Source organism: Diachasma alloeum, unplaced genomic scaffold (assembly GCF_001412515.2).
Source record: "Diachasma alloeum isolate Michigan unplaced genomic scaffold, Dall2.0 Dall_scaffold_00443, whole genome shotgun sequence".
Taxonomy (NCBI): domain Eukaryota; kingdom Metazoa; phylum Arthropoda; class Insecta; order Hymenoptera; family Braconidae; genus Diachasma; species Diachasma alloeum.
Window position 1 is genome coordinate 320254 of NW_021680582.1, and position 15964 is coordinate 336217.

The window sequence follows — 15964 nt, forward strand, 5'->3', positions numbered from 1 at the left end:
AACGAATGAAAAATTTAATTGAAGTACGAAATAAGTGGTGACAACGAATATAAAGGAATTATTTGAGACTTTGGGAGTGTGAAAAGTGTTGAAGTGTTTCTGACTTTTACTTTCATATCGACATTTTGATAATTATGCAAGATGGCGTCATTTTTGGCGGTTTTTCTGAAAATCCTGAGTGAATAAAAAGTGATAGTTGAAATAAAAATTAATTCCATACATATTAAAATCAGTGTTGTGAGTGTGTGTTTTAAAAAAATCTTAAATTTTCTTGTGGATAAAAATCGAGTGTTTTAAAGTTAAATTAAAATAATGGTTCAAATAAAAAGTAATTTCATATTAAAATCAGTGTTGTGAGTGTGTGTGAAAAAAAATCTCAAAGTTTCTTGTGGAAAAAATTAAGTGTTTTAAAATTCAATTTTAAATGAAAATTAAATTAAGTGCCTTCGAGGGATTAACGTCATGGATTGGAGTGGAGATAAGCAGATGCTGAGGTGAAAACGGAGCAGTTGTTTTCATCCAACGCCGGTGAGTGATTTCACTCATTTCCTCATTTATGAATTCTATTAATTCTTCTTGCGATTTTTCAAAACGGGAAAAAAATGTCCGATGCGCTAAATTTCCCTCTTTTTGGGGAGTTTTCTGACAGTCCGATATCTAGATAATTATAAGATCTTACTCCATTCGGTCGTAAATGCGCGGGATTTTCGCCGAAGTAATTATGACAGCTGATCCATAACCTCGATCTTTCCGATTCGTAAACAAACGCGATTTGAAATAGATGAAGACGTGTAGGAAAATTTGACAAACATGGATCAAAAAATTCTCCAAAAAATATTCGAGAGTTGTACTAGTGTCATGAAAGAACTCGAGAAGAAGAAAAAAATTGAAAAAGTGGTTGATAGTTTTCCTGTGCTTGATCAGACTTCAGTCAGTGCACTTGCGAGCTCGTTGAGCAAGTTATTGTCTTATAAAGTGTCCCCAGACGCCTACCAAAGGTATTCAGCGAGGATTCAGATAATTGTAAGGGATATTCATCAGTATTTGATGTCTGGAAACAGGACGACTCAATTTTCTTCAAATAAAGTCTTTGTTTTTTTTAAATATCTCTGAGTTAATTGGCGAAGAGAAATTTTTATGAGGATTTTTTGTTGTTGTCTCAACTCTAAAAACCCCCATGAAAATTCCAATCGCTCTTAACTTCCAAGATATTAAATATATTCAACAAAAACTCAACTCATGAGAGGAGTTTTTCGCTGTTCTATTCAGTTTTTTCCCTTTCGATTGCAGGAGCTAATGAGGGATTGGATTCAGCCCCCTCTGGGTCTCAGTACCTACCCCACCTTTCACCAGGGTGAAAACATGGCGGAATTCATCCTGATCCTCATTAAAAAATATCTCAACAGAGACACTCTCCTAAATCAAAATAATACTCCAAAGAATCTAGTCAAATTAGGAAAATTGCTCTTTAATCTGTCAAAACAGAACGCAGTTTATGTTCGTCATTTCAAAATGTTCCTAGAAAAAATCGAATCCTCTGAACTGTCCTGCAATGAGACTTATGATTTCGTGAATGATGTGTTGAATAGTCGAGACGAACTGGAGCTAGAGCCCTCTCTCGTTGATAAACTCCACGCTATAAACGCCAAACAATTTATCGAGACTCCTCTCATCGATAATTTTATCATGAATTTTGAGACGTTGAAAACTAAAGGACAATTATCCACTTCAGATGAATTCGAGAGAATGATTACTCTGATTTCCTCGTCTCCGAGGCTATTTCAACTAGCCTCTGGCATTCTGAAACAAGTATTCGTACACTGTGATCTTCCTTTATTGGTGATTGATTACATTCAATTTGTATTAAGAAACGTACTGTCTCATCGTAATAGTAAAAATATGACTCTCGACCTCTATCCAACACATTTGCAATCATACGTGGCATTACTGAGGATCGACAGTAAATATCACACTGAAAGTTCAAAGAAATATATTCTCAAGTCACTCAGTGACATGTACTTAAAAAATACAGAGCAAGTTTTAATTCTAATGTTACACTATCCAAATTGGCTTGAGGAATTGTCGAATTACGTGAGAGATTTTATTTAATAAATTGTACAGATGTAATTGAAATAATTTATTTTTCAATGAAAAAAAAATGTGAATAGACTCGAGTTATCTAAAACCATTGATCTGCATTTTATTTTCCACCCAATTCTTCAGTAAAGTACATCTTTAAATTTTTTTCATTAATAGTAATTAATTAATCATAAATTTTGTCTCATTCTTGTTCTGAATCAACGCTTTCATGTACGTCGTGTGCAATTGGGAATTAATTACATACGTACATTTACACTAAATATTTCTCCATTAAAATGAAATTTCTCGCGTTTTTTGTTTATTTAACAAACAGTTCAGGCCTGTAGCTACCATCACCATCATTATTTCATTATTCTTTTAAATCTGTCTTCAACCGTGTGCTGTCAGAGGAAACGGAAACGTGATTCTTTTATTCTTCATTAATTAATCGTCAATTAATTCTTCGTTTGAACACTCATACTACCGTGCTACGAATTATCTTTTCATTATTTTTTTTTACATATATATATATTTCATACGTCTTCATTGCTTTCTCCTCACGACGCTCTTGCACTTGAATTTATTCACTAATTTTTTTTCTTAATGCAGCGAGTTTTTTATTTGTACGAAATTAATTGGAAAATTCAAGAGACTGGGGAGGGGGACGATTTTTATTTAATCATTAAATTTTTCACTTGAAATTTAAGAACATGGCAGTGATGTGCTATTCTTTTCTACGCTCAGAATCCATGCACATTCAATGGGATTATCCCATCGTTTTATTATCCAATTATTTATAAAAAAAATTTTCCCCAATTACATCTCTACACCTGTCCCCCCAAATACATAATTAACGAAAAAATAATTCGAAGTTTTTAATTAATTATTTGAATAGTTCAACTCGATAATTCATCACCTTTCTCTTAGCTTTGAGATGATAGTTGTGGGAGGGTAGAAATATACACACGAATAATTATTATAAAAGAAAAATTCTCTGTTACCTTTTTGTTTATAATTTCTTACATCAACCAGGGAAAACAAAATATTTTAATCCTATTCTAATGATGAACTGTTTTCTGTCACGCAAATACATAAATGTTCTCTTCAATTATTTGTTAGGAATCAAATGTAAAAACATAATGTGTGTATTCATGTAATTTTCATTACATCCACTCACACGAGTTTAATTGCCTATAAACTTTTCTCCCAAAAATTTATTCTACATTTAATTGTTTTTAATATCGTTCGTGGTCTCTCGTGTTTCTTAATTTAATTTTTCTTTATGTAATTATTGACTGTAACACGGTACGTCAGAAGCAGAACAGAACGAATACGTTGAAAAAAATGCAAGAGAATAATTGAAAACTAGGGTGAAAGCGCATGAAAGGAAAGAAAATCAAGATGAAACGCTCGGGACTAGATGAATTAATAAGAGAAACAAAAAAAATTTGAGAAAAGCTGGCATCAAATTATACTATTAAACCACAGTATGATATTTATAATAAATCAGATTAATTAATGTGATATAATGCTCCTTTGAGATTATAATAGATCGCAGAATTCGTTATGTTCGGCAGCGAATTGTTCATCGGGCAAACAAAAGTCAATCGACAATAGTCACCTTTACAATTTTTCATCATTCTCTATAATTAACGCGCGTGGGGAAGCACGTGTTGCATTATTACTCAAATTTGTTGAATGCAAAGACGACAGAAAACATTTTCATCTTCACTCCATGGTTTATTTTATTGATGAGTCTGAGTTCACTTGACCGAATATCGGTGGCGATAGTAGCAGTAATTGCTCATTAACTGTCGTGACAAACGATTGTTGAATTACTGATTAATTAATTGTAACCCCACGCGTGAAAACAGCCATCGCAATTATTCGGCTACATTTTTAATCTTTTTTTTGTTAATTATTAAATTTTTTTATACTTTTTTTTTTACTTTTCATCACTTTAACATTTAAATTGGCTAAACGGTGGTGAATGAATCATCAACCGTGCAACATTATGTAAAACAGCCAACGAAACATCCAGCATTTTTCATTATTTTTATGGGTTTTTAGGTTTTTTTTATTTGCTTTTGACGTTTGTCAATGAATTTTTCCATCTATTATCACGGAAATAACAAAACTAAACAGAATGAAACGGAATAAAAGAGGGAACTTTGGAAAATATATCTTAATCATTGAATATTACAAACTGATTTCACTGTTTAATTAATTAAATTGTGGCAATCATCTTTATCGTCGTCATTTTACCATTGAATAATTACTTTAAATCTTCTTTTAATCATTTAATTCATTTCTCTCACTAGACACGATTCAACATATAGAAAGTTCATCGTTATTATTCAATAATTATTATTTATAATTTATCAATAGTAATCTTAAAGCTGTCTAAGAACTCGCTGCGTGGCAGGAGCGTCGTGTATCGTTTTATTTTTAAATTTTTCTTCATCTTTATAGTTTTCTTTAATCGTCGAAGTTGAGACGTATTTTATTACTCTTTGTCATATCCGCGATAAAGGTACGTTTGTAGTCGTCCACTTGTTTTCACATTTTTTTATTTATTTTAATTGTTTTGTCTTTTTCATTTTCTTCTCTTTGTGTTCTGTGTACGTTACAATCGTACTCTCGAATAGTTGTTTTCCCTCTTTATTCTTTATGTGTAATTTCATATATCCTACTCCATCCATCACCCCAGTGTAATTATTTAGTGTTTAATAAGTGTACAATCAGCGAGATCCCTAGACCGCAAATGTGTAATGTGTATCGTGTATTTCGATTTATTTTTTTTTACTCTCCTTCGTGTTTTATATATCTCCATTTTTTATTTTTCCTTCATTAAAGTTTTATTCGTAACATATATATATATAATATATATATACCTTAAATATTTACTACTTGTTGATGCTTTGTTTAATTTTATATAGATCACAATGTGTCATACCATCTGCGCCAGTGAACATTTTTAAATATCTCTATGCCTGCACTTTTTTTTCTTTTTATTTCATTCATCACTTTATCTAGTATTTTCTTTATCTATTATGCACATCTTTTACCGTCTCTTGGCTTGGATTATTTTTCTTCTCTTTACGTAAATGTGGAGGGGAGGGGGGAGGGGGGGGGGAATAATTTGTGAAATTCGTGGGTTATAGGGAATATTACACACACGAAGCTTGGACATTTGTGTGACTGGAAGTAACAGATCAAGAGATTCTTTGAAACACTTTTCTTTTTCTTCGTTTTTTTTATTGAAATTGTGGGCAGGATTAAATTGATTTATTTGAATGGGAAATAATGAAAACGAATGAATTGGCAGGCAATTGATTGAATATCCTGATGGCTCTTGATCAAAGCCAAAACACATGCGTATATTTAATCTCTCTTTCGCTCTCTTAGTCATTATCTCTTAACAGAGATAATGCTGTCCCTATTGTGAATGATTTAATATTATCGAATTTGTTTTAATATTCTCCTATACTAGATAAATTCAGACCAGCCGAAATTGATTGATTCTTTTTTTTTGGAAAGAAAAAGGGGGGAATTAAATGTATAATAAGAGAATGCAAAAAATTGAAATATCTAATTGGAATAGATAATAATTCAAACAGCTAAAATATAAATAAATTTTCTTCTTTTTTTCCTTTTAATCATCTCCCTTTGTATTATTATTTTTAATTAGTTTTTCTTTTCTATTATTTTTTTTTTTCATCTGCTCTTTTATCTTTAATAACGCACGGGCTGTGTCAACCATGCTCCGAATTAAATAGCACTTTTTTTATTCCATCTGTAATGCATATACAATCCACCTCAACTACTTTTAATCAATAATTAATGATTAAGGATTCCGCACCAGCGCGAAATACTATTTAAACATTTAATCGTCGTTCCACCCTTATATTGTTTTTTTTTAATTTCTTGTTGTTGATGTTTGTTGAATAGAATGGGAACGCAATTACATATTATTTTTATTTCATTATTGAAATTGTTGATATTAGCACAGCATTGCAGAATGAAAGCGTATTCATTTTTTAAAAATTTCTCACGGTTGATTTTATATAGAAATAAACTCGTCCCACGAATTTTCTTCACGTTGTACGTTTCTTCCGTTCATTTGCCATTTTTTGAATAAACTCAGGGTAATTAACGTCATATAACGAGCACATTACATCATCATTCGGCTTTATTTTTCAATATAATATTAATTGTTTATAATGATGATGCTAATGTCCGAGGGACTGAATGTTCATTCATCTGCTGAGAGTCGAGGTAGAAGTCCCTTTGATAATTATTCTCATAAAGCTGCCGCTACTCATGCTTCTCACCAAAAGTATAAAGGAAATGAAAAATTAGGTTTTTACACCATGTCGAATAACAATTATAACAATTCATATTATTTTTTTTCGTTATTCATAAAATCTTAACGATCAAATTCAAATTGTTTCAACGTAACGCTCGATTAAATTCATACGATCAACATTTCTAATTCGATTAAATTTGTTTAAATTTATTCTTTGACATGGAAAAGTCGTTGGAGATTTATGGGAAAAAGAAATAATGTGTGAATTACTTTCATCTTCGTTAAGTAAAGAAGATTAGGTTAATACAATGATGATGATTGAATGGCGATGGCAATGATAAAATAGGACGACAGCGAAGAAAATATTAACGATGAACGACGTGATTACGAGTTTCTTTCTTTTTCTTCATCACTCTATATCCTACCGGTATCAGTTTCCAATGGATTTTGTTTAAAATAATTTTATCATTTTAAATTGTTTCTTTCATGTTTTTGTTTTTCTTCGTTTTCTTTTCTCATTTGTTGGTTAAGTTAAAGCCTTTTTCACTTGATCAAATTGGAATCTAAATTTGGATTCGGATTAGGCTGCTGTGAGGTGGATGATGGCGATGAGGCCTGCTGACCACTACCTGATCCTTTGACATCGGACATTACGTTACCGGGGCCCATACCACCCATACTGACACCACCACCACCCTCCTTCATTTTTTCACAGTAGTCTGCGAATATATCACGAAACCGAGACCAGGATTTCTCGGGCACCGTTATGGCCGTTCTGAAGTTTGTCTTGACCTGAGGGCAAATACGATAATTGTTTATTCAAGGGGTGAAAGGAGTTGGATTTTAATTGAGTTGGATTTTAATTCAATAATTTATTATTAAGTCTTCATGAATGAACGTCTTTCGAAGAATATTTTCAGACTTTTTTTCTATGTGAATTCAATTTTCTGAGGAGGGAAATTGCACATTTAATAATTCTAGTGGGACTGTTGGATTTTTTTATAATTTAAGTAAGAATGACAATTGAAGTCAACTTGAGATTTAATCATTTATGGAATTTCTTATTCTTGGGGATTCAATAAAATTTGGATTTTCATATGCACTCATTCTTGATATTTCAGTGACGTCTAGTATTCTCATGAGTGAAAGTTAATTTCATAAGTGGAACTTCCACTTATTTTTAGCTAACTGATAAGGGAAGTTATTTACGGTATCAGAAGTATTTTGAGATTCGTGTCCTCACTGCATTTAAATTCCCAATGTCGTGAATTTTATTTCAATTTGAGATGAAATAGTTCATTTTATTCTCCTTGAAAATTCAACAAAATTGAGTTTTTCATGTTCGACCATTCTTCATATTTCAATTCTCAGAAGTGAAAGTAAATTTCATAAGTTGAATTTCCGCTTTTCCTTTCCCTATCAGAAATTTTTTGAAATTCGTGTCATAGCTGTAATCGAATTTCCAATGTTGTGAAGTGGAATTCAATTTAACATAAAATCGTTCGTGAAATTTCTTCGGGGATTACTAAAATTCCAGTGGCGAATTGGGGAATTGAACGATCTTTCAGTAACAAAATATATCAAAATTCTATTTGAATGAGTCATTCCCAGAAGTTTCAATATTTCTATTTGAATGATCTCCTAAAAGTAAACAAGCGAATATATCTGTTTACCTCTGAAATTCTCATGTAGATACCGCGATTATTCTGTCCAATATCAAAGTAGAAGTTTTTGTTGTCAACGCGCATGTAACGTCCCTCTGGTAAATCACCCTTGAATCCCCCGTCGTCGATGCCAAATTCCTCGAGTAGATCCGTGAGTGCATCTCTAAACTCAATCATTCCCTGTGCAGGTATTGCTATCTGTGTTCTAGGTCCGCCTCGTGTTATCGTCTGTGACACCTGCAAACCCCAATTTTCCTCATTGAACAATAGAAATTCCCTCCACAGTGAGGAAAAAAAAAACTCAAATCTCCCAGATTTATGTGTCGATGAAAATGATACATATCACCTTGTTTTAATAACATTTTCGTTAACTACAGAAAAAAAAATTTTTGTCATACTCATATTGTGTTTGGTACATACAGGGTGACTCACCCGCAGGAAACGACCACGGGAATTTTCTTTGAGGTCCAGGTAGTATCGCCTATTGTCCTTCACCATCATTTCGGATTTGAGCTTTCCATCGTCTGGCACATTCTCCGGATTGGGGGGACCTGTTCTCATTAATTTCTTTGAAATAAACGAATAAACAATTCACAAAATTGTCAATACGAAATTGGCGTACCTAGCGATGCATAAAAATCGCTAAACGTTGAGAGATGATCACGAAATTCTGACGCTGTACTTAGGGCTAAGAATATTTGACTACGTCTGCCATCAGCTCCGATCTTAAACCAAGCAAAAAGAAGAATAATCAGGAATTAATTTCCCATTGGTTTTCCTCATGTCGTTAAGATTTAAAAAATAATCTTCACCTCAGCGACTTTGATGAACCTTCCGCGTCTATTCTGTTTGACATCGAGGTAGAAACGCTTGCTCTGTATCTGCAGCATTTTGGTCGCCAACTCCTGCTCACTCTGTTGTCCATGTTGGCCTGAAATAATTCCAAATCACATGAGTAAATCGGTAAAATATGGTGACTCGTCTGTACCAATATCTCCAAGATTTCTAGGTTGCCCCAGAAAAACTAGACAAAGAGAGTAGTTTGAGGTAGGACAGGGGAATAGTAGGACAGAGAGCCATGTTGCTAGTCCTCGATCAATAACAGCTGCGGCCCGGGTTCAACGACCCCCTCTTACTTCTCATAGCGCCACCCTCCTGGCCCACTGTTCCCCATTGCAACATGTCACATCAACCAGGGCCAACAGAATCACTACAATCCCAACTTCATTTACGTACTAGCCTGCTGGTGACTCCCCTGAATGGTCACTGGGCTCAGATCCCCCTGGAATATCCTGCTCTTGAACATGGCGACTCGATTTATCAATATCTAAGCGTTCACCTGTCCGTTTAATCCGTCTAATTTTCCTCCTTCCCTCTCACCCCTACAGCTAGGCTAATTCAATCGACTGGCGTTTGGCCAGTCGTTAGTCGTCAACCAATCGTCATCTTCACATCATCTCATGGGTCCCCTTGTCTCCATCCCTTCCGGTACTTCACCCCCAGTCACCATTTCGACATTATCGTCTCGTTAATTCTTACAAAACGCGACATTCTACTCCCCCTTCCCTCAATTTTCCGCGCGACTCAGACAATTTCCTCGCGATGAGAATGCTCTCGCCAATTAGTTTGGTGTTGAGAAAAAAAATATAATAATCACGATATGGCTATTGTGCAAAGTGTCATCGATTCTGCGGTTGGCTGCGCGACTTTGCTGCACCCTGACCTAGCTCAATGACAACTGCATCTAACTGAAGGCGACGGGATAAGTCAGAAGAGGGAGGGCTTTGTGGGGAAAATTCACGACAGAGGTTTTGCGCAAACGCCACCACGCGGACAACACGCGTCTAACCCCCTTAATCACAATTCCTCTATCACAATTGTATTATGCGGGGAAATCTTCACCTTCTGGATACCAATACTGAATTCGATCCATTGTGTCCACCTTCCAGCCCACTGTCATCATCTTCAGGCCCAGGGGATCCTCTCTCTCGTTTTCCATTCTTCACAATCATCAAATCAATTTCACAATTCGAATGTACAATCATCAGATCACAAACTTATTTTATTGATAATTGGGGTTTAATCGAGAAATGCTGAGACACCGGCTGTCTCTCACCATGAACGATAGTGACAAAACTAACTTGACCGGAGGATAATCATGCCGTATACGTGGTGAAGCATGGCCGTGCGTAGTCAGCGCGATGACACATCGCGTTTGCAATACACACACTTTCCCCTCTCCCTCCCACCAACTCACGGAGCTGTTTTTTTTTTATCCCTCTCTCGATTCGAGTAATGCAGAATTTCTCAGACTCGTGTCTCTCTTTTTTTCCCCATTCCTCAGTCATCATTTCCCTTTACTCTCGCTCGTACATTGGCGCTCGGGTCTCTCTGTCGTCAAACGCGAAATCACCTGACGTATGGATCATTCATGGAGATGTTCGTCATGCCTATGGAATGCCTCTTTCTCGGCGGGGGGGAGGGGGTCTGGTCATTGTGGTAAGATTTACGATTTTCTCGGGCATCAAGTGAGGAATAAACTCTCGTGGATGGTTCCAATAGCCGTTATCACACACCCCACCTTTAGCCTCTTGGTCCCACTTATTCGCCACGTGACGCTACCAGTTGGCCACGTGATTCCTACCAACCCCCTTCCCCTACCATTCCACTCAGTACTCCAGATTCGTCAGACAGCCTGTGACGTCACACCAACGGACAGCTGACTATCCAGGGGGGAATCTACTGCAGTTTTCAATTGCAAGGAAATGGGGAATTGTTTATTCATGGGAATAGGCAGTTCTCTAGATCCGATTAATTAGGCCCTCATGTATAGATATTCCAAATTTTTATTTTTTTCCTCATTGAAGTAGTTTTGAAGAAAATTGCGAGCTAATAAAAAACATTTGCTAGTTAGTACTTTTTTTAAAATAAATTTTTGAAAAATCACCTCTGAAAAAAAAGTCGTTATCCCCCCTATTTCATTATTTCCAAAAAATTTTATCACCAATCGGTAGCAAATTGTTTGAAGATTTTTGCGAATTGAGAAAAAATCGTCAATGCACTCCTATTATTGTGTAAATTAACAATTCCAATTTCAACTGAAAACCAGAGTCGGTGACCAGAGTTTGTACCAGAGATGTCAGACAAGATATGAATGTTTTTTTTGGCTCAAATGAAAGAGCGGCTCGAAAAATGGCGTGCAGAAGTCTTTAAAGATGACAAATGTCTCTAAAGATGATGTCTGTTTTCAATTGAAAAGCGCAATTGTGACAACATTGTCCAGTGGGGTCTAGGAGTCTCCCCTGGTTCAAAACCATCTTTAGAGGCCCTAGCACGCCATTTCTCGACCCGCTCTTTCATTTGAGCCCAAAAAAACATTCATATCTTGTCTGACATCGCTGCTACAAACTCGGGTCTACAACTCGGGCCTTCAATTGAAAACCCGAGTTGAAGACCCGAGTTTGTAGCAAAGATGTCAGACAAGATATGAATGTTTTTTTGAGCTCAAACGAAAGAGCGGGTCGAGAAATGGCGTGCTAGGGCCTCTAAAGATGGTTTTGAACCAGGGGAGACTCCTAGACCCCACTGGACAATGTTGTCACAATTGCGCTTTTCAATTGAAAACAGACATCATCTTTAGAGACATTTGTCATCTTTAAAGACTTCTGCACGCCATTTTTCGAGCCGCTCTTTCATTTGAGCCAAAAAAAACATTCATATCTTGTCTGACATCTCTGTTACAAACTCTGGTCATCAACTCTGGTTTTCAGTTGAAATTGGAATTGTTAATTTACACAATAATAGGATTGCATTGACGATTTTTCCTTAACTCGCAAGAATCTGCAAACAATTTGCTATCGATTGGTGATAAATTTTTTTGGAAATAATGAAATAGAGGGGATAACGACTTTTTTTTCAGAGGTGTTTTTCAAAAATTTATTTTAAAAAAAGTACTAACTAGCAAATGTTTTTTATTAGCTCGCAATTTTCTTCAAAACTACTTCAATGAGGAAAAAAATAAAAATTTGGAATATCTATACATGAGGGGCTAATTGATTGGATCTAGTTCTCTGGGGGTAATTATTATTTGGGAGGGGCAGGCGGTGAGGGGGGGGGGAGGGGAGATTGAAAATTCTGGCAAATTTGTGCGGGCGGAGTATTTTTTTTAGATGGATTCGCTTCGTTGAGCCGTTTCGGAGAATTTAATCTTCTGGAGAAGATGAATAATTGTGGGTTTGGGGGTTTTCGCATCTATTTTTAGATTTCTGCGGGGAGTGTGACGCAGTGCGTGGTGTGGTACGGGTGGGTGACGCGGGAAAATTTGAATTTTGGGGTGGAGGGAAATCGGAGTGGGTGGTATTTGGTTGGAGCTTTTGGGGGTAGCGGGAGGTTTAAGGGAAGTAAACGAAATTTTTTAACGGAGATGATTCGAAATTCTTACAATTTTTGTTGTGTCCTTTGAATTTCGAGATATTTGTCCAAAAATGGAATTGAAAAAATGAAATAAATTATAGTAATGCACCAAGGGAACAATTATCTCTTGGAGATCTTCAAATCCACGCGAAATATTGTGAAAAACCCGAAATATTCTCGAGTGAAATTTATTTTTCATTGGAGTGAATGAAGTTTATTTGGATTTTTTGGGCGATAATTGGAAATTTAAAGAAAATTACGAAATTTTTTAACGAAAATAATTCTAAATTCTTACAATTTTTATTGTGTCCTTAAAATTCGGGAATATTCATCATAAAATATCCTAAAAAAATGAAATAAATTATAGTAATGCACCGAGGGGACAATTAGTTCTTGAAGATCTTCAAATTTACACGAAATGTTGTGAAAAAACCGAACTATACTCAAGTGAAATAGATTTTTCTTGATTTCAACGCATTTCTCTACTTCAAAGTCATCGATATCCAATCTCCAAATGATCCGAAGCAACCAAATGCAGTCTCATCTGAATTTTTAATTAACTATCTTAAAAATAACGCAAGATTTGATAAATTCAAATTCCTCTCTTGAAATTTCTTCATTTCGAGTCTGAAATTGATAAATAAATTCTGATCAACTCACCAGCATCAAAATCAGCCCCTCCGCTGTCTCCACCGGGATTTCCATACTCTGAAAATGAAAAAAAAAAAACACGTGAGCAAAATGTACAAAAACGTTAAAAAAAAAATTGGTGATGATTAACAACCGGGATCTTCAATATTTTCCTGCGGATATCTTTCTTCAAAAGATGAATCCGTCATTTCCTTCGTGTGGCCTTCCGCCACAAGAGTACTGTATCCCGATTTGCCCCGGACCAAAATCCCACAATATCGATCCGAATTCGACGCTCCCCCGTGACAAAACCTCTCCGAAATAAAATTCCGCCTCAGCGGATTAAAAAACACTCCAGTAATTGATCGTCCTCCCCTCATCAATCGAATGAAACTCATTCTAACAAAAAAAAAGCTCAGCTCTCGCCTATTGTTTATTTGTTTCTATTGTCTCTATATCTCTACTAACTAATGACAAAAGCCGTTGCGGGAGGTTATGTTCGACACCAGGTATTACGTCACTACCCGCAGGTAGTCTGTTTTATAGACAGAGAAAACCCGTAGCTCGACCTTGAAGAGTCTAGTTAGTAAGCGCACAAATAATTTAAGTGAAACGAAACAATTTATCTGGTGATCCCAATGCGGAGGGCACTCCTGAATTCCCAGCAATACCCGAGATCAAAAACGAGTGGAAAAAAAAATTCTGAATGGCGGAGGAGCAAGTGGAGAAGTTCCCAGTGGCAGTGGTGCTGCTGCCGCTGGCAAAGTTCTGCATGGAAGATGGACAAACCGCCCAGAACAAAGATAGAGGGGGCTCCCTTCGCCGATATACTCGGCCAGCCATCTTGAATCCTACGAGCCGTTAAAAAAATAAAAAAAAAAATGAAGAGGAAGTTAAACAGAACAGAAACGAAAGAGTTTTTTGGTCTCTTGACAGAACGCCACGAGACGAGAATTCGTTGTCATGAAAAAAATTCAGTCACTTTGGAATTTTTCATTGAAATGAGATGTTTTTTTGACCCTTCACTCGGTGAATTAATGTCGTCTGAATATTAACCGACTGAAATAATTCGCCCCTGGGGCCTTCAGCCTCACCTCCCCTCGATCCCTCGGCCAGCCGTTCCGCGCCCGCCCCGTGAATAGTTCCCACTCCAAAAAAGATGTCCGCCTTGTACACGATATTTCATCCACACGTTATTATTCATTGATATTCAACGATTCACGTTATTGTGACAGCTAATTGTTTATAGTTGAACGGTAATACTCACTCTGCGGCTGATCGTCCAGGCTCTCTCTGTCAGACATGATTTACGATGATATTTTATCAAACTCCTGGGGTAAACTGGCGAATTAATGTGCCCTGTGGTTTTTTTTTTTTATTTTTCAATTTATCCCCGCTGATTTCTTGTCTCTGTCCGCGCGTCTCTTGCACGTCACCGCCACAGAGGAATATCCCCCGAGCTCCCGGCACACTTGTCCTCACTGCTGGCCAAACTTCGACCACCCAGTTGTTCCCGACTTGATCTATATATCACTTTCCTTTATGTGCTGTCTCACTTTTTTCCCCCCCGTTTTTGCTCCTTCAATTTTTTTTTTCACTCTCTTTTAGAGTGAAGTGAAAAAAATATATCCGCAACGCTTTGGACGATTCCTTCCGGGTGTATCTGGCACTAGTTACCCAATTACTTTTTCTCACTGAAAAATCCACCGCATCAAATTCTCCCCCTCCTGTTACCTCAATTTCTTGGTCTGCTCATTTGAATGAATTGAATTAACGTTCATTACGAGTTATTCTGATGCAGAATAACTATTTTTGTTACCGATAAACAAACACAAATCACTGATTACCTGGGGTTGGGGGGCGGGGGGATTTTTTTTTTTGTTTATGAAATTATAAAAGACAAAACAAAATGATTTTATTTATTCCTTCAAACACACCACGGTCGTCCGACCCGCCGACCGTCCACGGCACCAGTCGTCACCACCACCACACCACCACCACGTCGCGCCTGCTGGCCACTCTGTGCTTCCTATCGCACGCTCGTTCTGCCTCACGACTCAGCGATACTCCTCGGGGCTAGGGCCTGCTGGCCTGTTGGTTACCTACCTCGCGCCTTCACCTCCTCTACCACCACCATTCTCCATTCGTTTTGCTCACTAATACTTGAACGAAATTTACACACATGCACAGGGAGGGGGGGGGACACGTAATGCCTGCGGTGTATAACCCGTTCGTGTCCTTCGCGATTCAACTCGCGAATCGCAATGTGTACTGCCACTCGCATCGACCAATCACGCTCATCTTTTTCACCTTCGGTGTAGCCCTCTCTCTCTCGCGCTCTTCACTTCGCAGTTATTTTATTTTTTGTCGGGGGTGCGGAGGATTTCACGGGGGGTTTCAGCTGTTAGGGGGAATTTTAGGCGCGGAAATATTAGTTTGAGGGATTTTTTGGGTACGGGTCCAGGGGTTTTTGCTTTTTCGACTGTTGGTTCAAGGTTTTTAGTCCACTGCGGGTTCCCGTGGGGCTGACTCTCGGAATTCACTTCGTGGGGCGCTAGGCGCCACTTCTTTGGGGGATTTTGAATTGCGTATTTTTGGGATTTTTGAGAATTTTTTGGAGGGGGTAAATGAGAAAATGGACGGTTCCTAATAAAACAAGGGTAATTCAATTTTATTTTTAAAACAAGAGTTTCTCAAAATTCATGTTAAGAATAAGGTATCTGACGATTAATATTAAAAATAGTCTGAAATCTCACGTTTTCCTTATTTTGACAGCTAAATAAATGGTATGAATGCATTAAAAAGTACAAATAACATGAACTTATTCACATTGGAAAAGAAATTAAATGATTTGCGAGCTCCATGAAAC

The 15964-nt window shown here is 36.7% G+C and overlaps 2 protein-coding genes across 6 annotated transcripts; one reads left to right on the forward strand and one right to left on the reverse strand.

Moving 5' to 3' along the window:
* The first annotated feature begins 717 nt into the window (after positions 1 to 717).
* LOC107042355 lies at positions 718 to 2909 on the forward strand. Its single transcript, XM_015263375.2, has 2 exons — positions 718 to 1023; positions 1291 to 2909. Exons 1-2 carry the CDS (start codon positions 811 to 813, stop codon positions 2107 to 2109), a joined length of 1032 nt encoding a protein of 343 aa, XP_015118861.1. The 5' UTR covers positions 718 to 810; the 3' UTR covers positions 2110 to 2909.
* On the reverse strand, positions 1817 to 15262 carry LOC107042353 (transcriptional activator protein Pur-beta). 5 transcript variants are annotated; one of them, XM_015263373.2, is made up of 7 exons: positions 14363 to 15262; positions 13126 to 13173; positions 8865 to 8983; positions 8675 to 8777; positions 8473 to 8603; positions 8062 to 8289; positions 1817 to 7180 (listed from the first exon to the last, which is right to left on the reverse strand). In XM_015263373.2, the coding sequence occupies exons 1-7, from the start codon at positions 14397 to 14399 to the stop codon at positions 6932 to 6934; spliced, it is 915 nt and encodes a 304-aa protein (XP_015118859.1). In that variant the 5' UTR covers positions 14400 to 15262; the 3' UTR covers positions 1817 to 6931. The 5 variants fall into 5 exon arrangements, with proteins under 5 accessions (XP_015118859.1, XP_015118857.1, XP_015118856.1 ...); XM_015263371.2 differs by lacking the exon at positions 14363 to 15262 and adding an exon at positions 13250 to 13855 and having other exon boundaries at positions 8485 to 8603; XM_015263370.2 differs by lacking the exon at positions 14363 to 15262 and adding an exon at positions 13250 to 13855.
* Positions 15263 to 15964: the final 702 nt, after the last annotated feature.